Source organism: Equus przewalskii, chromosome 8, assembly GCF_037783145.1.
Source record: "Equus przewalskii isolate Varuska chromosome 8, EquPr2, whole genome shotgun sequence".
Lineage (NCBI taxonomy): Eukaryota > Metazoa > Chordata > Mammalia > Perissodactyla > Equidae > Equus > Equus przewalskii.
The window spans coordinates 12,567,989-12,590,355 of record NC_091838.1 but is presented as its reverse complement, the minus strand read 5'-3'; the positions used below and the strand labels follow the sequence as shown (position 1 = coordinate 12,590,355).

The 22,367-nt window shown below is 38.3% G+C and overlaps 1 protein-coding gene, 1 long non-coding RNA gene and 1 other non-coding gene across 7 annotated transcripts in view; 1 reads left to right on the top strand and 2 right to left on the bottom strand.

Annotated features, from left to right (window-relative positions):
* The window catches only part of LOC139085211 (uncharacterized), a 53,784-nt gene extending 38,946 nt beyond the window's left edge, over nt 1-14,838 (top strand). For 2 of the 3 annotated variants that reach the window (XR_011543346.1, XR_011543345.1), the window contains 2 exons: nt 11,026-11,217; nt 14,232-14,773. This is a non-coding gene — a long non-coding RNA (uncharacterized lncRNA). Of the gene's footprint in view, nt 1-11,025; nt 11,218-14,231 lie in introns of all 3 variants that reach the window. The other variant, XR_011543344.1, reaches the window with a different exon arrangement.
* Nucleotides 1,008-20,800, bottom strand: ELOC (elongin C). Of its 3 annotated transcripts, none has more exons than XM_008541251.2 (4): nt 20,706-20,800; nt 10,738-10,790; nt 8,077-8,220; nt 1,008-2,871 (listed from the first exon to the last, which is right to left on the bottom strand). In XM_008541251.2, exons 2-4 carry the CDS (start codon nt 10,739-10,741, stop codon nt 2,681-2,683), a joined length of 339 nt encoding a protein of 112 aa, XP_008539473.1. In that variant the 5' UTR covers nt 10,742-10,790; nt 20,706-20,800; the 3' UTR covers nt 1,008-2,680. The 3 variants fall into 3 exon arrangements, with proteins under 3 accessions (XP_008539473.1, XP_008539472.2, XP_008539471.1); XM_008541250.2 differs by having other exon boundaries at nt 20,533-20,767; XM_008541249.2 differs by lacking the exon at nt 20,706-20,800 and adding an exon at nt 20,368-20,542.
* On the bottom strand, nt 3,012-3,119 carry LOC139085365 (U6 spliceosomal RNA). Its single transcript, XR_011543639.1, has one exon. It is a non-coding gene; the product is annotated as a U6 spliceosomal RNA (small nuclear RNA).
* Nucleotides 20,801-22,367: the final 1,567 nt, after the last annotated feature.

Sequence of the window (22,367 nt, the reverse complement as noted above, 5' to 3'; positions counted from 1 at the left end):
CACCTAGGGAAGGTAGAGGAAGGAAACAATGTTCCACAGGGCATTAAAAAAAACTCTTCTGTTTTCAGCTAGAGATACATGAAGTAGATAAGGAAATTACATGCGGACCTAATTCAGGATTAAGTCACTAAATTAGAGCATGAATGAAAAATGAGTTTCAGGTTGACCCGGCATTGTGTACACTGGTACAAAAACAGCACATAAATTTCCTTTTCTATTAACAATTTTGATAATCAGAGCTAAAATTGGATTTTCTTTATATTGCAGGTAATAGAAAACAACTACAAGGATTCCAAATTAATCTAGTTAATATACTTAGTACTCGTGTAATATTTAATACCTAATCAAAAGAAGCAAAAACTGAAATTTATAGACTATTAAAAGATCCAGCAAGAAAGCCATTCTCTTTCTCGTGTAAAATTCTTCTAATCTGATCATCTGTAACCTGACAATTTTGGATTTAAGCAACATCCACAAACACAATCTTGTTTGTCCATTAAAAAAATGTGATAAACATCACCCTATAGATATGCAATCCCATAATTTTCTAGATGTGAAATTAAGGCCCAGTAACCCAGTGACTTAAGATCACAATGATTAGGCATACAAAATCTTGGCACAAATATGACTGGCCTGGAATTAAACCAGATTTATATATTGCAAATAAAACACTACATATATAAAATCAATGACATCTATTGATATCCAGATCTTAAGTGTTTTATCAAACTTAGATATAATCAATCAGAAGCTCAACTTAGCATTGCTAAGTCTGGATACATCCAAGCTTTGTTAATTTGCATAAAACTTCCTCTATATAGATAGGAATTACTAGAGTTAGTTTAAACACTCTTCTATCTTTAAAAATTATCCCTTAAGTTTAACCAAACAAAAATTGAATTGTCATTCAATCATATGGCAAGATGTCCTGAAACAAACTTTCATGAATCCTTAGAGAAAGAGAAACTTAAGGCTAAAAAGATCAAACACCAAGTGTTCATCAAACCTTTGAGTCAGTAGAGCCTTTATTAACATGCAAGTATCATGTACCGCAAGATACACAGGTTTTTCTAATCTTTCAGTTCTATTTCAATATTTTAAACTTAAGGTTACTTCTGGATCTAACACATAAAGTAACCTACTAAAATTGGTCAAAGTTAAACTTTATTCTAGCTATCACCTTGACCTTTAAGATCATTTAGGTTTATAATTGGCATTATTTGTCGCCCAATAGCAGAATATAATTCTTGTACTTGGTAATTTTCTATACTAAAATATGTACCAGTATGTCTTAAGAAGTTACTAAAATATATGCAATTAACATTTATATTTAACTGTTTTCAGTAAGCTGGAAAGTATAATGTTAGGTCTTCTAAGAGGAAAAATTACTTTTATAGATCTTGGTTATTTATGGTTTTTGCAGTTTCCAGAAAAACTAGTCCATATTGAGCTAGTCTTAAAGAACTAAGCTGAACACTTAAGTTTATAGAACCTACAACTTTCTTTTACAACTAAGAGAGAGAATAATGAACCGAACTCCAGCGCTCCTTTCCCATGCCTCAGCAGAGACGCTCTGTCATAGTTTTTCAAATTTTTTTGTCTGCTTAGTATAAAAGCTGAATGAGCTCCTTATAAGGTTGATTTCAGTAGAAGACCCACAGATTATGACTATCATATTTATTGGGACATATTTTAATTAACAGAAGATAACTCATATACTATATCAAAGTGCATTATAAGATTTGCACTGCATCTCTCCACGTTTTCCATGTTTTATAACATTTCAGTTGGATGGAGGAAGACTGGAATAGTTCAGAAAAATCTAGCTTTTAATATAAGGATAAAGTTCATAGCGAGTCTTTTAAAACATATTTAAATAATAAGTGTAATCACAACAAGGGACTATGTAAGAAGAATGAATATTGCAAAGGACTTTATAGTCAAGGAAAGTACAGTACTTTGGATTGGCCACAATGCACAAAGCACATGAAATTAAAGTCACGTAGTTTACTTGTTGATCACGTGGCTACAGTTCAAAAAGTCACTGCTCCAAAAGCTGTACCTAGTAATCTTCCAAAATTGCTTTTAAATAAAGTTCTTAAATTGTAGCAATAAACAAAAAGACAAGATACACTTAAACAATACTGCAATTTATCAAAAGACACATAAGAAATTTTAACTCTTATGTCTTTGACAGTTATAAAAATCAATATTTTGGCTAAGTTATAAACATGTTTATAATGCAATTATTTGCATAACTCTATTAATGCTAAAGACGGCTATAAGATCAGAATAGGTTTTTTAAAAAAACACTAAAAACATAAAAATACATAGCCCCATTATTTACCTGTAGAACGTGTTCATGTATGCCTAAATTTCAGCATTTACTATATCACTACTGCCCTAATTTTAAAAATCACATCCAAAGGATAAGGCAAAACCACCTACGAATTGGCATATTTGTTTATTTTTCAATTTGTGAAAATGTCCTTAATTTGTTGATGTAGCAAAGAAATTTCAACTCTGATTGCTATGCAAAAGAAAAGAAGATAATCTGCTTTGCAATGAACTTTAAAGTTCAATTGCACACAGGCAACATGCTATATATGAAAAAATTACTAACTGAACTACAGGTATTAAATACTGAAAAAAGTTAACAGTTTATTATAATTTATTTTATTTAACAATCTAGGAAGTTCGCAGCCATCAGCAGTTCCAGTGCAATTTCAGGTGCAATTGGGAATTCAGGAATCTCCGTGGAGCTGTTAGTGTAGCGAACCTTGTAGGTAAAATACATGCATACTTTTGACAACACATGTGAAGGGATCTCTCTAAAATTGACTTCATTAGTCTCGTTCTCAGCAAACTGACCTGTAAAACAAAAGGAGTATTTTTGTTATGGGCTGAACTTGTTCCTCCAAAATTCATATGCTGAAGTCCTAACCCCCAGCACTTCAGAATATGACTGTATTTGGAGATAGTTTTTTTTTTTAATATTTAGGAAACATTTTAAAAATATGGAGTGCTTCACGAATCTGCATATCATCCTTGTGCAGGGGCCATGCTAATCTTGTGTGTAATCACTCCAATTTTAGCGTATGTGCTGCCAAAGTGAGCATAGAGATAGGGTCTTTAAAGAGGTCATTAAGGCAAAACAGGCTATTAGGGGCCCTAATCCAACCTGACTGGTGTCCTAATAAGAGGAGATTAGGTCACAGACACACAGAGGGAAGACAATGTGAAGACACATTGGGAGAAGACAGCCTTCTACAAGGCAAGGAGAGAAGAAGCCAACCTTGCCAACATCTTGACCTTGAATTTCTACCCTCCACAATTGCGAGAAAATACATTTCTGGTGTTTAAATCACCCAGTCTAAGGTACTTTTGTTATGGCAGCCAGAGAAAACTAACACAATGTGAAAAGAAAAACTCGAACTAGCATAAAACAAAATATCTAACTCTGATTTCTGAGTATAAACACAAAAAAATCTTTATTAAGATAGCATTTGAGATTCATCAAGGGTGAACTTAGGGGCTGGCCCGGTGGTGCAGCGGTTAAGTGCGCACGTTCTGCTTCAGCAGCCTGGGGTTTGATGGTTTGGATCCCGGGTGTGGCCATGGCACAGCTTGGCACACCATGCTGTGGTAGGCGTCCCACATATAAAGTAGAGGAAGATGGGCACGGATGTTAGCTCAGGGCCAGTCTTCCTCAGCAAAAAGAGGAGGATTGGCAGCAGTTAGCTCAGGGCTAATCTTCCCCCCCAAAAAAGAGTGAACTTAAAAATTCTAATTCTCTCCCAGAAGTTTGGACACCTAAGTAGCTTTTCCTAAGAATCCTGGTGGCATGATTACTGAAGGGTGAGTAGGACATAAAAAAGCCAAATCTTTTAGAAGATTCAGTCTAGGGAATCAAGTCTTTATGGATCATTAGGAGTCCTGTGCTATACTCAATTGCGATGTAAAAATAACTAAGTAAATCCATTATTTCTCTTTAGTTTTCAGAAATATGATCATGTTAATGAGATCTCCTCATAAGCTACTTCCCTTTGTTTAATAACACTGCATAAACTGGTTTTAGTGATCTCTCAAAATTTCCTTAGCTATATAAAGTTTATATCATTTAGTCTTGTGTATAGGGACAAGATATTTTCTTAGCAGTCTAGCACTAGCAGCAGTGTGTACTGAATGTAAAAGGCAGAAAACTATACTTTCTGAGAATGTAATAGTTTAAAAATTTTCTAATAATTGTCTATTGGTTGGGGCAGGGTGGGGTGAAAGGTGAGCAGGATTCAGCAAATAATTCATAACAATAAGGTAAATTTTGGTTTGCCAATAACTAAACCTCACTTTATTGAATATATGTATCAGATATTACTAATAGGCACTTATTAAGCCTTTGATACTAGACAAACATTAGTGGCTTTTTTTGTTTTGAGGTGAAATTCATATATCATAAAATTAACCATTTTAAGGTGTACAATTCAGTGTACATTCACAATGTTTTGCAACCACCCCCTCTATCTAGTTTCAAAACACTCTCATCACCCCAAAATAAAACCCAGCACCCTTTAAGTAATTACTCCCCATTTCTCCACCCCCAGCCTCTGGCAAACACCAATGTACTAATGGGATCATTCAACATGCTACCTTTCTGTGCCTGGCTTTTCACTTAGCATGTTCTGAAGGGGTATGAAGGTGCATGTTGTAACATGTACCAGTACTTCCTTTTTATGCAAACATTAGTTTTGGGCTGAAAGCCTGGTGCTTCAAACATAAACCTCTTGTTTTAAATTAAAGGAGGCCAAGATTACAAAAAGCAAAATCCTTGAATCTTAATTTTTAATTAAAATTTTGTTGGCATCCCTGATTTTTTTTCCTACAGTACCTCCTGTCTAGTAGAAAAGTCTAAAAGCTATTCAACCCAGGAGTAATGAGTACTGCTAGCACCCAGACTAGGGTCCCTAACTACCTTTTTCCGTTAAAAGCAAACAAAGTTCTTTGGAAAAAATGGCTGTTTTCAAGATTGGGGAATAATGTACAAAAGAAACCTAAGAAATCTTGTCATTACAGAAAGTAGTATAACTATGCCAGCCCTGGTGGTCTAGTGGTTAAGATTCGCCGCTCTCGCTTCTGTGGTCCAGGTTTGTTCCCCGGTCAGGGACCCACAGCACCCATCTGCTGGTTCTCATACCGTGGTGGCTGCGTGTTGCTGAAAGCTATGCCACCAGTATTTCAAATACCAGCAGGGTCACCCAGGGTGGACAGGTTTAGCAGAGCTTCCAGACTAACAGACTAGGAAGAAGGACCTGGCCAAGCACCTCTGAAAAAACTGGCCATGAAAACCCTAAGCCCTGCAGCAGAGCACTGTGTGATACAGAGCTGGAAGGTGAAAGGATGGCGCAAAAGACCAGGCAGGGTTCTGCTCTGCTGTCCACAGGGCGCCGGAGTCAGGACCAACTCCATGGCACGAACAACAACAAAGCATGACTATCCGAGGCTAAGGAGTCATATCAAAGGACACAGCAGCCAACCTGATGTGCTTCCTTCTGGCATAAACATGGAGAAACAGAGCAATCTGAGCATCAGTAAGAATGCCTGCACCGCAGTGAAAAACATCAAATATAAACAGGTCATGAGTCAATAATGCTATGCAAAAAAACCAGACAAAAAATAAAACAAACACTATTTACTACACTCTTTATTACTGGAAGGTGCTGTCATTACTCTGAAAAATTATACATAAAGGGAAAAAAGCAAGCATTTATCTTTGCTTTTCTGTACAGACTGTATTTCAGGGTAACCAAATAGATCTTTTTAGGAAAACTCTAATAAATGCAGAAGAAATTACAGAGTTAGAAAAATCACTGTTTTGTAATTCCAAATGAAGTAAATCTCAGCAATAATCACAATGAATGCTAAAACCATTATATGAAAGTCTGACTGGGGAACTGTTTATGGATGAATCAGCTTGATAACCCTGGAACCTACTAATCAATCTTGACATTGCTAAAAGATATGACAGAATTTAAGAATACAATAGTACCACCTATAGAGTACTCTTGTCTAGAAAAATGAACTGGATTCTAATCAAGCCTCTAGAGTTCTAACTATGAGTTTGTAAGATGAAATACTAAGTCTAATGCGGATGTGGACATTACACAAATAACCTTGTTTCTCTGTAAAACTGATGATCTGCAAAAAAGGGGAGGGTGCGGGGGGCTGTCAGAGATTCTGCAAGTGAAACGACTCAATGTAAGGTATTTGCTTGAAATACTCAAAAAAATAAAATAGGGTAACAGACGAAACAAGATTGGCAAAATGTTGCTAACTATTAAAGCTGGTTGATGGCTATATGGAGGTGATTATACTATTCTCTCTACTTCCGTGTATGTTTTAAAATCTCCACAGTAAAAAACGTAGAAAAGGAATTGCAAAGGACCCCAAACAGCCAAAAACACTTTGAAAAAGACAAAGTTGGAGGCCTCTCACTTCCCAATTTCAAAACTTACTACAAAGCTACAGTAATCAAAATAGTGTGGTACTGGCATAAGGATAGACATATAGATCAATGAAAGATAACTGAGAGTCCAGAAATAAACCCACACATCTATGGTCAACTGATTTTCAACAAGAGTGCCCAGACTGTACAACGGGGGAAAGAATGGTCTCTTCAACAAATGGTACTGGGATGTCCACACGCAAAAGAATGAAGCCGAATCATTATCTCACACCATATATAAAAATAACTTAAAATCAAAGACTTAAATGTAAGAGCTAAAACCACAGGACTCATAAGAAAACAAAGGGGCAAATCTTCATTACCATTGGCTTTGGCAATGGATTTTTAGAGAGGACTCCAAAAAATACAAACAACAAAAAGGAAAATAAATTGGACTTCATTAAAATAAAAAGCTTCTGTGCATCAAGACACTATCAAGGAAAGACAACCCACAGAATGGGAGATAATATTTGCAAATCATATATCTGATAAGAGTCTAATATCTAGAATTTATAAACAGCTCTTACAACTCAACAACAAAAAGACAAATGACCCAATAACAAACGGGCAATGGACTTGAATAAACATTTCTTCCCAAAAGATATACAAATGATCAGCAAGCACACAAAGAGATGTTCAATATCATTAATCATCAGGGAAATGCTAATCAAAACCACAAGGAGATACCACTTGACACACATTAGGATGACAGAATTAAAAAAATGAAAAATAACAAGTGTCAGTGAGGATGTGGGGAAACTGGAACCCTCATACATTGCTGGTAGGAATGTAAAATGGTTCAGCCACTGTGCAAACAGTTCAGCATTTCCTCCAAATGTTAATACAGAATTACCTTATACTTCAGCAATTTGAATCTTGAAAACTTTTTTCTTTGAGGTAAGAAAAATTACCTCAAAGAAGAAGAAGAAGAAAAGAATATTTAAGAATAGCTATCTGGGAGGTGGTAACTTCTACTGAAAAACTTTACATGTAACCAGGAGCACAAATCACCAGTCCTTCCGTGGTTAAGAAATTGACCATGGAAACCAATGCAGGGAAATGATCCTTCCTATTACAAAATAATCAATTCAGTCTTATTGAAACTGGGGTAAATAAGTGAAAACAGGAAATAGCAGAAACTAATTTTTTTCTTTTTGTGAGGAAGATTGGCCCTGAGCTAACATCTGCTGCCAATCTTCCTCTTTTTGCTTGAGGAAGATTGTCACTGAGCTAACATCCTTGCCAATCTTCCTCCATTTTATGTGAGATGCCACCACAGCGTGGCTTGACAAGTGATGCTAGGTCCATGCCTGGGATCTGAACATCTGAACCCTGGGCTGCCAAAGCAGAGTGCATGAACTTAACCACTATGCCGTTGGGCTGGCCCCAAGAAACTAATTTTTTTTCCAATGCAAAATAATCGTGCAATGATGTTATTAGAACAGTTACTGTCTCTCTCTCTTTTAATGTTATGAGTCATTTAATTCAACTGAAAAACTTACAACACAACTTAAAAACACATCCATCAAATATTAAAAGTGAACCTATACTAAGAGAAATTAAACAAATGTACCTACCTGGGCCACTCAACATGGCTTTGATTGTTCCTGATGTTAGTGCGTGTTCTCTTTTTACAATAAATTCATGGCCATCAGAGGATATCAATTTGACATACATGGCATCAGGGCCTTCACAGCCACCATAGGTTTTCTCCTCTCCATCTAAAGTAAAGTAAGTAGTAAAATGACTTTTGAATCACAAAACTTATTAAAAACAAACAGGTTTACCAAGATTAGTATTTGAGGAAGTCAGACCAGAGACGCTTCTGGAGGGTAATAGTCGCTATGATTTTGAAGGTTTTAACTTCTTGTTCTATTATTCTCTAAACATTTTCCAGCATCAGAATAAACTCTACATTCAAGAATGTTACTCTAGATGAAAATTTACCAGTATTTTTCAAAGAAGTATTAACAGTTTTTCTGTGACCACAGGAGCACATTCAAATCTGAAGACAAAGAAAAAATATTCAAATAGTAAAACTTTAATCCTATCACCTGAAATACTAATTTTTCAAATAAGATGCATAGTGTGTTTATGAATGAATGTTTATATGCCACATGAGCTCAACTTCTTCGGACAAGCCCCAAATTCTAAAAGTTAGGGCTTCCTTTACTCAGCATTTACTCTTGACCCATAAAAATACTGATCAAAAACATTTTATTGCCCTGTTTAAATTATCACATGATTGACGTAACGAATATAAACAAATATCAGTCTTTAAAAATTCAAAGGAGAGGGGCTGGCCCCATGGCCGAGTGGTTAAGTTTGCACGCTCTGCTGCAGGTGGCCTAGTGTTTCGTTGGTTCGAATCCTGGGCGTGGACATGGCACTGCTCATCAAACCACGTTGAGGCAGTGTCCCACATGCCACAACTAGAAGGACCCACAACAAAGAATATACAGCTATGTACCGGGGGGCTTTGGGGAGAAAAAGAAAAAAAAAATTCAAAGGAGAAGTGAGAAGAAAGAGTGTGAAGATGCGACTCTGCTACCAGCTACCTGCGTTGCCACCATGCTGGCTTCAGACAGCAGCTAGCTCAATATAACTTCTTTGTGGGGTATATATATATCTGCACATCCCTTTAAGGTCTTTTCTCATATGTAACTTCTACATTTTGTCCTGACAGGATTTTAATTTTTATGATTACCAATAGCTGAAAAAAAAGGTGTCTTACTAAAAATTGAGGAAGTCCTAGAAAGGAAAAGTACAAAGGACGAAGCTGAAGTATCGTTCAGCTACAAATCCATTTACTTGTTCATTTGTTAATAGTTAATTTAGAAATCCTAGAACTGAGGTTAATAAATATCAATATCACTTATGTACTACTGATGCTAAAAATGTTTAATCTGAATCTAATCAGGAGGAAACACTCAGACAAATCTAAATTAAAAATTGCCACGACAGACCTCACCTGTCACCACCCCAAAGGCAGGGAACTGTTTAAAGGAGACTAAAGAGACAAATTACTGCAACAAGCGATCCTTGATTGGATCCTGAATTTTCTTCTTCCTCTATGAGAATGATAGTTCTTCCCATTCAAAAGTGTATTTGCTCCTTCCTTAATGTAACTCTTATCAGAAGTCACAATAAATACAAGTTTCATCTTTTACCCCAGTTTTATTGACATATAATTGATATACATCACTGTGTAACCCTAAGGTGTACCGCATAATGATTTGACTTATATATATTGTGAAATGATTGCTACAATTTTAGATAGCATCCACCATCTAATATAGATACAACAAAAATAGAAAGCAAAAAAAGAAAAAAATTTTTTTGTGATGAGAACTTAGGCTTTATTGCTCTCTCAATAACTTTCACGTACATCCTACAGCAGCGTTAACTACAGTCGTCATGCTGCACGTTACTCCTCAGTATGTATTTATCTCGGAACTGGAAGTGTGCCCCTTGACCCTTTCTCCAATTTCCCTCCCCACCACCGGCATCCTGGATTTAAAATAATAAATCTGCTGCAAAGAACACTATTGAAACAACTGGAAACCTTCAACATGGACTGAATTAGAAGATGCACGCTGAAGTATTTAGCTGTGGAGTGCTATATGAACAACTAAATCTTAAATGGCACAGAAGAAAAGCATTTATGTAAGTGTGTGTATGTGGGTACATAAACACACACATACAGACACACACACGCATACATACACACAGGGAAAGCAAAATGCTAACAATTGGTGAAGGCTATGTAGTGTATTATTCTTGCAATTTTTCATAAAAAGCTGGAGGACTCATAAAGATGCAAGTAACTTCTAAATCATAGACTATTCAAGCATATAGATTTTTAGCAGTTTTTGCCAACTTCTGAGAACAAAAATAAAATTATCAATTATTTAAGTTTATACTCAGTATTTTTTGCAAGCTAAACCATTTTATATGTCTCTTAGGAAAGTTTCCAATTTCTTAAGGTATAATACAATAATTAGGAATCATGAGTTTAGGAATGTGAGATTAGGAATCACAAATTATATTTGGCACAATAATGTTACACACCTGCCTTTCAGGAATAAATAGTAAACATAACCTGTTAGTTTAAACAACTAATTTCAGTCTACTTTGACCATTTTCTTACTTGCATTCACTGATGTCAAAGGCTTATCTTTGAGAAGAAAAACCAGCTTCTACTAGTTGAAATATGAAATTACTTTTATATAACTCACCCATTATGTTCTTATGAAATTCTACTTCGTTTCCACAGGAACTTAGGAGTTTCCTGAAAATATAACAATGCTGTATTAAGATTAACACTGGAATGGACGTATTTCCACCCACTGTTACTTCATGGAGTCCTCGGTGTTACAAGTTTAAGGACTCCCTCTCTCAGCTATGCAAGAGTTTCCCAGCCACCACAAGACACAGTATCAAGTTTCCGAACATCTGAGAAAAGATGACCACCTCTACGATAGTAAAGGCTAACCACAAATTTGTTCCTTTTTTCCCCCTTTAAGGTATTCAGACAACAATTTAAAAATATAGACGTTGCTCCTTAGGACCTGAATTGAACTTGAAGGAGATCATTGGCTTTAATCATCTTGTATACTGTATCTGCTAGATATCAGTAGACACTGAAACAAATATTTGCTGAATGAATGACAACATGATGAATCCAAGCAAATGAAGCTTTCATGAGAATCAAAAAGGTAAGCCTTGCCCTCTTTGACATTATTGTGCACATCTACAGAACATTTTACGGTGCCATCCCTTCTGCATATAGGCTACCAAAGTTCTGAAATTTAACAACGAAGTGGTAAATAATCCATAATTTTTAAAATCATAAATTTTACAAAATAAGATGACTGTTAAAGGGAAAGGGCTAATGTTTTCAGTAATTTGTATTTTAACAGCATTTCCTCAAAGGAGGATTTTATTTATACCAGTATTATGTTTTATGTCATTATCAGGAAAACAGCATATCCTACTTATCCTATTCTCTAAGAAATTCCTGACCAATATTTTAATTCTAGCCTTTAGGGAAGGGTCAAGAAAACGAACCATAACATTTTAGAGCAAGAGAGGAGTTTGCAAGTAACTATGTAATCTCTCACCCTAAGAAATGATAACATCATTGATGTACAGAAGGGCCGAATGATTTGTTCCGGGTAGCAGAGTGGGAGTAGAAATTGAATCTATCTGTCAGTCTAGAACACCTGCTAAGCATTGGAGGGAGATACTATTTAAAGTACTATTTCTGAAGTGAGATAGAGGAGCAGGGGTGATAGAACATTATTACCCAAAATTTGAGGGCCTAGTAAGTGGTAAACGCACTATACGCCATACATACATTATCTTAGTTTAAAACAACACTTCCACAAGGGGATTATTATTCCCATTTTAGACCTGAGGAAACACCAAGAGGCTGCTACCTGCTCAACGCTTCTACCGCTGAAGTGGCAGCAGAAGATTTAAACCTACGTAGGCTTCCTTTACAGCCCATATTCCCCTCCATTATTCCACACTGCCATGGTGAAAAATTCTGGCTCCTGTTAAAACTTCTTTTCCACTACTGCTGAGAGCTGCTGATATAAATCCTTAGATAGTTGTCTAAAATTTAAAAACAGTACTATGTCATTTTATGATAATAGTAGGTAATTAAAAAATTCTTCAGTGATTATTATTTTCTCCTGTTCATACTGTTTTGTAGTCATTCTTCTAAAAAGACAAAATAGGAAAAAATGCTAGAAAAGCTATAACAAGAACCAAGTGCTAACTTTCCTATCTGGAAAATCTCCAGAGCAAAACATCTAGGATGTTTACTTAACTAGCAGTAGCTAAGCAACCACGCAAAGTCACATCTCAGAAGCTCTCTGGGTAGCAACAGTTTCTCTACCGACTTCTTAATATAGTAAATCAGTTCCACCATTTATACAAGGGGTGGGGGTGGGGGCGGGTAGAGAGATGCCCCATCACTAACAAAGTGTTAAATCAACATTAACAGTGAAGAGTTCATCCTAATTCCTAGGTAGAAGTTAAACATATTTGAAATATCATTAAATTTAGATTTAACCCACAAATTACTTAGAGAATCTAAGTTTGAGTAACAAAATCTCAGCGTGACATCTGCACATTTATTCTATAACCGAGCTGAGTTCTAGAAATGTAAATTCGGTAGGGAAAAGCAAGGTCCCTTAGGTTGAGGGGCAGCGGCTTGAGAGTAGCTTTAGGCAGAAGATACATCATCAGCAAAGGCCTGAGATGTCACTAGGGTTTTAGCGTTAGATATAAACATTACTCTTTAATAGTTTTCTGTTTTTTGGGTAACAAATAGAAATTCTAGGTGAGCCTAGGGCCTACACCGAAATCAGTTTTGAATCTAATATAATTGAACACTGAAAAGATCTTTGCAAAGCTCATCCTTTTTTTGCTTTGAAATGTTGCCTTTATCACACAGTTCTGTCACTACACGGACTGCCAAGCTGCACATAGTCTGTCCCATCAATCAGTTTACACCTGACCGATATCCCTACTGTTTTAATTACGATAGTGTGATAAAGATGTTTTGCTGAATGGTTGGGCAAGTCCCCATTTTGTTATTACACATTTCTTGTTAAGTCTACTTTCAGTTACTTTACAGTTTCTATTATGAATGAGATCTGTTTTCCTATTATACTTTTGAAAGGTTACTGCTGGGGTTTTAAAGAAAAGCTCTAAAATTTGGGAGGTTGATCTTGTATCCTGTCATCTTCACAGAACTCTCTTATTAGTTTAATAGTTTTTCACTTGACTTGCTTGGATCACCTAAATAGATGATAGCAACAGCCACAAATCCATTCTTCGTATCTTTTTGTCTTTTCACAGTGGCTATTTACTTGGAAAAAATAAGGTTAAATGTCTAACTGACCTCACTCACAAAAATACACTGCAGACTAAAGGACCAAATGTTAAAAAACCACTGAACTCTGGAAAAATAGTAGAAGAAAAAATACAAATAGCTCAGAGACCTGTATATAAATGCTTGATCCCAACAGTAATCAGGAAAACGCCAACTAAAACATTAAAAGTTGCTAAGAATCAAGTGTTGGGGGCAGGGAAAATGGGTGATACTACATAAACGGCAGAGTAGTTTCAGAAAGCAGGCACAGGATCACCAGACGGCTAGCAGCTCTCCTTCCTGGTATCTGCTTTAGAGTAACACTCGCACTGTGTGCAAAGGCAAGGAGGAGGATACTTACTACAATGTGTGTACAAATGAAACTCTGAAAACGTCCTAAAAAATTCACCGATTAGGGAATGAGCTAAAAAAAAAAGAGTCTATCTATATTTATGAAACATTATGGGGCAGTGAAAAGGATTAAGTTGAATCTGTATGTGTAATGACATAGAAATACCACCGAGATAAACTTAATTTTTTTAAAAGCAGATTAGAATGATAGGTAGTTTGATGCCATTTATGTAAAGTAAGCAGCTTCTTGCCTATTAATTTCATGTTTTCTGCAGATAAATAAAATGTATAAAAATACATGTTCAAAACTATAAATAACTAGAAAACTGTGATTTAAAATAGATTTTTATAAAGAAACAAGTGTGTAGAACCAAGCAGCTCATGAAGTGAACAATGGTCACTCTGCCTGACAATTAGTTTTTAACTGTATGTAAGAATATAACTAATTTGGAAAACAAAATAAATTACATTAACAAAAGATTATTTAATTTTCAGGCCTATTTGAAGAGGCAAGAAGAGAGGCTTTGGCCACATAATATAAATTGACAGAAGTTAGGATGCAATTCCAATTTGTAATAAGACATCAAAATATCCTGCCTAGAATGTGCCTGTAGTGTCACTGAATTTACATCTCTTCAGACGAGTTAAAAGTCTCATTCTGGCTTACTCAACATATAACAATGCTCCTATATTTAATTCTTGCATAGGTATTCTTAATACTTTCAGCAAACAGAGCCCCTTCCCCATTTTTTCCTCCATTGTGGAATTTATAGTTTTCTTCTCTAGTAGATACAAGTGGTTCACAGCTGCCTTGGAAGTGTGTCTTTTTGGATATATTTTGTGTCCCCGACTAGCTGTAACCTTCGACAAGGCAGGGAGGTCCTCACTACGACCCCACATATCCAGCACAATGGTAATGTGGTAATGTTAACAAAGTGAAGCTTCACACAAAAATGTATCTGCCAGACATAGTTAGTGTTATCCTGAGCTTTCTAACAGAATAAAGTTATTCAATGGCACAATGCTTTTGACCAAAACTGATTCTTTTCATGTTTTTCCCTTGATGTTGGAATTTAATAAACTTTGAACTTTTAGACAACCATGATGAAAACTGCTCTTTCTAGGAAACATCTATTTAAGATTATTGAAATATTTTGGGTTATAGAGAGGGGAGGGAATGACTACTAAAGGAGATGGTATTCCATTTTTCACAACAGAATTTACTCAATCTGAATTCTAATTCTTAAAGCATTTTTGTTTTAAAGACTGGCAGGACATAGTCACACTTTATGAAACTGTGATAACCAAAACATCAGTCTCACAATTTGGTACCATATATTATTAATTATAATTGCAAGGGTATGAAACATGTATTTCCGTACACGATTCCTGCAATTTCAAGTTACCAGAACTAACTCTTTTAGTCATCCGATCATTTTAAGTATTTGATAATGTCCTCCAACCTTCTAGGGTTACAACTTGCTCCCATACATCCCTGAGTTTCAAAACAACTTTCATTCTCAGTGGCAGAGCACAGGAAGTCAGAGGGACGTTCTTTACTTTTACTAACAGTCTGTTAGATCATTTAAAGTCAAAGCACTGACCTCAGTTTTCAATCTGTTTCTGATGGCTAACAATCAGTAACAGCCTAATTGTTGTCCCACATGGTCAAGTTTTCACTACTAAAATAACGACTCATCTAATAATACCCAGTAATCAACTGTATTATAAAAATACCTCAGCAGCAAAACCTTGGTTTCTAGTAAACGCCCTCACAATGCCAATTCTATGATCTGCTTGTCAGGAAGCGCAGGCCTTTAGGAATTATGACTAGAAGAAATCTCTCCAACATTTAAGGACCCTATTTTAGACTGGCCACAAACGATCAATCAGAACTATTACGTAGGGTGGTGAGGACCACAACAGACAATCGTCACTGTGATGTTAAGTGGTCCCCAGATCCATTGGGAATGATGGTTCTAGGTTACTTACGTTTTGGTAAGTTATAGCTGTTTCATATCAAATTACAAGTGGCAAAAATGATAAACATGACTTTACTCCTTACACTGGAAAGGAAGAGTAAGTGAATCAAAGCATACAGCTAGAAATGAAAATCTCTTCAACAAATTAACCTGGAAGAACTGGGTATCTATATGGAAGACAAGAGCCTCACTCACACCTTACATCACATACAAAAATCTATTTGAAACAGTTCATAGAGGTAAACCTAAAAGGTAAAATAACAAAACCACTAGAAGAAAACACAGACTATGTTCATGACATCAGTTCATTTCTATGTTCATTTCTTAAACAAGAAACAGAACGAACAAATCATAAAAGAAAAAATCAATAAATAGGATTCCATCAAAATAAAAAACTTCTGCTCACCAAAAAACATGAAGAAAATGAAAAGGCAAGCCATAAACGGGGAGAAAATATTCTCAGCACAAATCTGATAAAGGATTTGTATCCAGAGTAAATTAAAAAGCTTAACACTAAGTGTTGGAGAGGATATGGAGCAAATGAGCTCTCCTAGACTGCGATGGGAACAGAAAATGGCACAGTCACTTTGGAAAAGTGTCTGGCAGTTTCTTAAAAAAGTCAAACATGCCTCTATCTTATGACACAGTAATTCCATTTCTAGGTATTTATCCAAGAAATAATCTTTTACAAAAAAACTTTAACAAAAACGCTCACAGAAGCTTTATTCACAAATAAATGGGAAACTACCCAGATGACACACAAGTGGTGATATATTCATACAAAGGAATTCTATTTACAACAAGAGGGATGATTTACTGATACACAAGGCATGGATGAACACAGCAAATATTACAGTGAGTACGAAAAGCCAAAGAAAAAGTACATACTTTATTATTTTATTTACATAAAATTCTAGGACAGGCAAGACTAACTTATGGTGCTAGATCAGGGGCTGCTTCTGGTGGAGGAGTGATCAGGAAGGAGCATGAGGCAACTTGCTAGAGTGATAAAACTGTTGAGTCCTGATAACCATTTGTGAAAACTAAATGGTACACTTACAATTTCACAGTATGTTAATTACTCCTCAATTTTATAAAAATAAGACTAGAGTAAGATTTTTCAAAATTTTATTGGTGGTTTTTGTTAAATTACGTATCTTTTACTCAAAAGATATCATCAATCTAGATGGTTTTCTGCCTGATTAACCTTTCAGAAGATACTTGAACTGATAATAAAATCAACCCCAATTCTCTGGATATGCAGATGTTGACAGAGGGGGAAGTAGGAGTTTGGCAGTCCCAAAGAAAGTAAATCTGAGACTATGAATCTGTTAAGTAAACAGCCATAAAAAGAAAGCAGCTTTTGATGTGGGTCTCAACAGATGGAGGGGGTTTTACTAGGCCAAACTGGAAGGAGGGCTGTCCAGGCAAAGCAAAGAAAATGAGTCAAGGGTGTGTGTCAGGGCTGGTATACAGAGGAACTTAGTGTCATTCGCAGTCCACACCAGAATTTCTACTCTTCCCACTTCTATCTCGAGACCTAGATGGGTTAAGTGATGACTTCTGTTTCTTCAACTCCCAAATGAGGAAATTTGGCTAAATTGTGTCTAAAAGTCCCTTCCAGCTCTACTATTTCACAACTGAATCCATCTGAAATTCATACTCCCTCTACAACAAATGCCTTTAACTCCCAACTTCCTATCAGCATTAACCAGAGCGGCTCCCCCACACAGCACAGAACTTAAGGGCTCCAGAGGACTGTGTGTTCCTACCAAGTCTGTCTGCCTCACTCCTGCAACCTACCTCGTCTCCCTCCCTCTTAGTGATCTTCGAATTCCTTTGTTCTGGCTTAAAAAGTATGAGCAAATACTCCCACTATGTAGTATGTATCTAATTATAGATTCTCTGTATCACAAAGTAACTACAAAGAACCTTTAGAACGATGGGCTAAAAATAAACACAAAAAACAAATATAAAATAAGTTCTGACCCTGCCTCATGCCACCGCTAAGCATTCATCAGGGCAGGCACTACAGTCTCACAGTCCTTATACCATTAACTCCTGCCCTCTCCTCTGATGTAGCTACCCATCCAAATCCTAATCCTGGCCAAACTCAATTCTCTGCCTGGCTCAGGCCTCAACCAAAGAACTGAATGTGGTGGAGAAAAGACACAACCATCTTGCGTGGTCTCAACTTCAAAGGTATGACCACACACTTTAAATAGGCACTTGGCCTTATAGTGATCCTCTGAGTGGACTGGCTTTCCTCCTCTGAGAAAATGTACAGCTTCTCCTCAACTTCCAACACCCTTCTCCTCCCTGCCTTGACAACTTCACTTACTTCACCACGAAAACAGAACCAATCACTGCAGTTGCCTTGTCTTTCCAGCTTCATCCTACCTGCCTCTTCATACCACATACTCTGTCCACCCTCCTGTTTCAAATTGAATAAAACCATCCTTTCTATCCTATGCCAACCTTTCCACTTCAGCACAGCTATCCAAGGACTGTGTCCTGCCATCAACACATCAAAATGCTGTAGCATCATCAGACGTTTGACCCACTAGTCCAAAGGGCTCTTAACAAATGTCAACCCCTTTGCTTGGTCACATGGTCAATTTTTAATCATCATCTTACTTTTAGCAGAGTTTTACAGTTGACTACTCCCTCCTTTCCAAAACATTTTCTTCCCTTAGTATGACAGATGCCACACACCCCCTGGCTTTTCTGCTTCCATCACTGTTTGCTCCTGTTCCGACCAGAGTGCTCCCATCTGCCCTCTTCTCCATTAACACTCTCTACTCGATGTCCTCCAGTCCATAGGTTTAAATATCACCTATAAAATAAGACTCTCAGATAATCTCCCTAGCTCAAATTCTCCCCTGAGCAACAGTCATGGATGTCCAACTTGCCTACGGTACCTATTCTGAGCTGTATAATAGTTACCAAACTCAGCATGTCCCATACAGAATCCCTGATTCCATTCCTCTGAAGCCAGTGCACCCTCCCCAGTCTTCCTCTTCAGTAAATGGCACTACTGTTGACCCAGAAGCTCAGGCAAAACAGTTAATTCCTCAATTTTTTTTTTTTTTTTTTTTGTCCTAAGGGTGAAGGCAAGACCCATTTGGCTCGGTCTTCAAATTACATTCCAAATAAGGCCACTACCCACTAACTTTCAACCCTCCATCTCTAGCACAAGCTACCACATCTCAACTGGACTACTACAAGATTCCATAGGAGCTGGTTTCCCCATTTTCCTCCAACTTGGTCATCTGTCACAGCAACTAGTCATCAAAAGCATAAATCAGATGTCACTCTTGCACAAAATTCTCTAATGGCTTCTCATGACAGACAGAAAAAGGACTATAAAGTTCCATCTTACTTAGTCCTTACTAACCACTCTGATCTCATCTGCCACCACTCCTTTCCCTATGCTCCAGCCCCACTGGTCGTCTTAGTTTAATAGGTCAAGTTCATTCCTCTCTTAAGGTCTTCGCATTTGCAGTTACTGCTCTCTTAAAAGCTCTTCCCTCAGATTCTCTTCATCACTTAGGTCTCTTGGCAAAACATCAACTCCTCAGGAGTTGTAAATACATTACAGAATTACCATAAGGTAATAAAACTGGCATTCTCCATTTGAAATAAACATACATATTTTTTGGAATGGTAAATAGTTATCAGATAAACCTCATACTTAAGGAAAAAAATGGATAGCCATTTAAAAATTAAATGTGAACTAAAAATCATCACTGGCAATAAACACTTAATAAATATCCTTGATGACAGAGACCATAGCTGGTTCCTTGCCACTGTGTCTCCAGAATGAATGAAATCCACCGTGAACTGTGATGTTTCCACATCATGAATTGTACTAAAATGATAACGTAAATGAGATCAGGGAGTCATTTTCGTCTACTTAACAGAAAAGGAAACAACTATTTGGATATCAAAAAGCCAATCTGGCAGTTTGAAAATGAAGTTTTAAAACTCTAAAGGATTTTGGACGTTTTTCTACACCGAAGGCGAGGTGGAGTAGAAATGCTCGCGCTAATGACACGAACTCCAGTAACATGTTCCTAAAGAAGTTTTAGTTCCATACGAGAAACTCACTGGCCACTGTAGTTGACACTAGATAACCTCTTTTCAGACAACACTAGGAGATAGAAGCACGACAACTCCAAACCATCAAGTCGGGAAGAGATCGCCCGACAAGCTGCCCAGAAGGTAAACTTGCGGGGTGCTGAAGCTGGAAAGAGCGAGGGCCCTCCCCCGTGAGTAGGGACGGACTCCAAGAAAAGGACGAATCTGAGCGCACACGGAGAAAGCAAAAAGGAAAAGCGACAGGGCTGCCATGCTCCTAACTCCACCCTCCCCGCGCTCAGCCCAAAGAAGGCCCAGGCTCGCCGGCCGCCGCCCCTCCCTCAGCCCTTTTCCAAGCCCACCGAGCGGCGCCAGGAAAGGTCCCGCCGCCCTCTTCTCCCCTCCCCCAAACCAGCAGCCGAGGAGGCCCGGCGAGGTTAAGAGCTTCCGTTCCTTCCCCGCCCAAATGGGAAGGGGTGGGAAGAGGGACTGCGAGCGCGCCCAGTACGAGCCTCCCTCGGCTTTCACGCGGACCAGGAGCTCCGTCCCCACCCCAGCCCGAGACTCACTCGTCAGCCCCGCAGCCACCGCACCGGGTCCCCGCGCAGCGCCACAGCCCCTATTCCAGGGCCACCCCCCCACCCCAGCTGCCTGCCGCCGTGGGTTCCGGGGCAGTTGGAGGAATCACTTCCGCCGGGTCACAGACGCTTTTTACAACGCGCGGGAGATAGTACCTGATGAGGCGGGGACTCCCGGAGTCTGTCGCCCGCTTCCGTCTACAGGAAGTGCGCAGTGCCGCCCTCCCTCCTCCCGGAGCACCACAGGCCAGCCTGGGAGGATCGCGGTCACTGGCAAATCTCGACCAATCCGATTCTGGGCTTTCTGATTCCCAGCATGCAGCACCTACCCTCATCCGATTCCCGCAGGCAGAGCAGCCTCAAAGACGAGCTTGGTGGGGCGCGGGGTGGGGGGGTGGGGGGGGGGGGGGCGGCGTCGAAGGCAGCCGTGCATCCTGGGATTTGTAGTTTCTCTGGAGTACTGTGGGTATTTGGCCAAGGCAGCACTGCATCCTGGAACTTGTAGTTTCTCACGCCATGTGTTAAGATTTTGGTACTTTTAGAGGTTGTGCCTGCCTCTCGTTTAGGGGTACCCCGCGAGGTCGGAGACTATCCGCAGACGAAAGATTGAAAAGTGGGGGTGGTATTTCTACGCTAACAAGATCGTGCTTTTTATGAAGCAGCATCTGTCTCTTGTGAAAATTTGCAGTGCTTGTTGAAGAGCATCTCAACTGCTCGTGCAATCGGCTTTCCTCATTTCCTCTCTTGCCGGTACGGTTCAGTGTTTACTGAAAACTAACCACGCCCCACCCCCACCCCCACCCCCACCCCCACCCCCACCCTTCCCCTGGGGCCTTTCCTCCACCTCCACCCCCCAACCCCCACCCCCTCCCCCCTCCCAGCCCCAGGGTTGCTCAGCTCTTTTCGATTCCGTCATCTTTCACGGAAATTCCAGGTGTCTGCCGCCAGTACTCAATTCTGAGACGATCTTTGTCACTCCACTTCCCCTCTGTCCCCATACCCTTCTCTAGCTCTCTTGCTCTGTTTCTCCACCCGCCTATCCTTTTCACTTGCTTTCCTGTGGTTAAATTCAGGCACCCTTCCAGGAACGCTGAAACAGCTAAATAAAGTTCACCCTTTGTTTACGGGACTGTGGAACGAAGGGAATTTAGGGCCCAGACTCTCACCGTTGCAAGTTGCTCAACTAGGCACTGTTGTGTAACTACGTCCACAAAGAGAAAACAGATAGAGGCGATGCAAAGTTTGTTGACCTAATTAATGACTTGCCTGAAAGACATTTTCAGTTGATTTGGCAGAGAAAAGGTATTGCTTTTTACGGACAGAGCGTCCTGTGCTAATTTTTCAAAGCCTTTGCAAAAATTATGGAAGTGTTTTGGTTGTAATGGTAGCTCAGAATAGACTTTGGAGGAGAGGCATTGGGGTGAGAAGAGGCAGCTGTGGGCCCATTTTCGATCTTACCTTTCCTCCTTTACTTGAGAAATGTTGTTTTCTCCCCTTCTGCTTCCCCTTTTCCTCATGGCATTGTCACTCTAAAGGATCACTATGTTAGTTACCTAGAGAATGATTAGAATTTTCCAGAGGAGGATACTGAGACCAGCTAATGCCAGATTTAGGGGTAGAATCCTAGGAGTACTTTTTTTTTCTTTTGGGCAAAATTTTACTTTACTTTTAAAATTTTAATTATCTAATCAACATAATACATGCTTATTATAAAAAACACAGAAATTGTAGATACTTTTTTCCATCCACTTTTACATAGATCATACTGTATATATATCGTTCTGTATTCTGTTTACTTTCCAACTTAACAAACCTCAATAACCAAAACCTTTGTAGCCAAAATCTCAACAAGCATCATTTTTAATGTCTGTATAGAATTACTTGCATAAATGTCGCTTACCTATTTCCTTAATGTTTGACATTTACCTTATTTTCATTTTTAAATCATTTTAGGTAATGCTGTGTTCAGTATCGCTGCAGAAATCTTTGAC

What these genes read in the sequence shown, in the direction of transcription:
- ELOC (XM_008541250.2), bottom strand. Translation starts at nt 20,711, where the DNA reads ATGAGGGTAGGTGCTGCATGCTGGGAATCAGAAAGCCCAGAATCGGAT. An exon ending in GGGAGTCCCCGCCTCATCAG is followed by an intron (nt 10,791 to 20,532) that starts GTACTATCTCCC and finishes TTATATTTTCAG; the next exon opens with GAAACTCCTAAGTTCCTGTG. An exon ending in ATTTCATAAGAACATAATGG is followed by an intron (nt 8,221 to 10,737) that starts GTGAGTTATATA and finishes ACTTTACTTTAG; the next exon opens with ATGGAGAGGAGAAAACCTAT.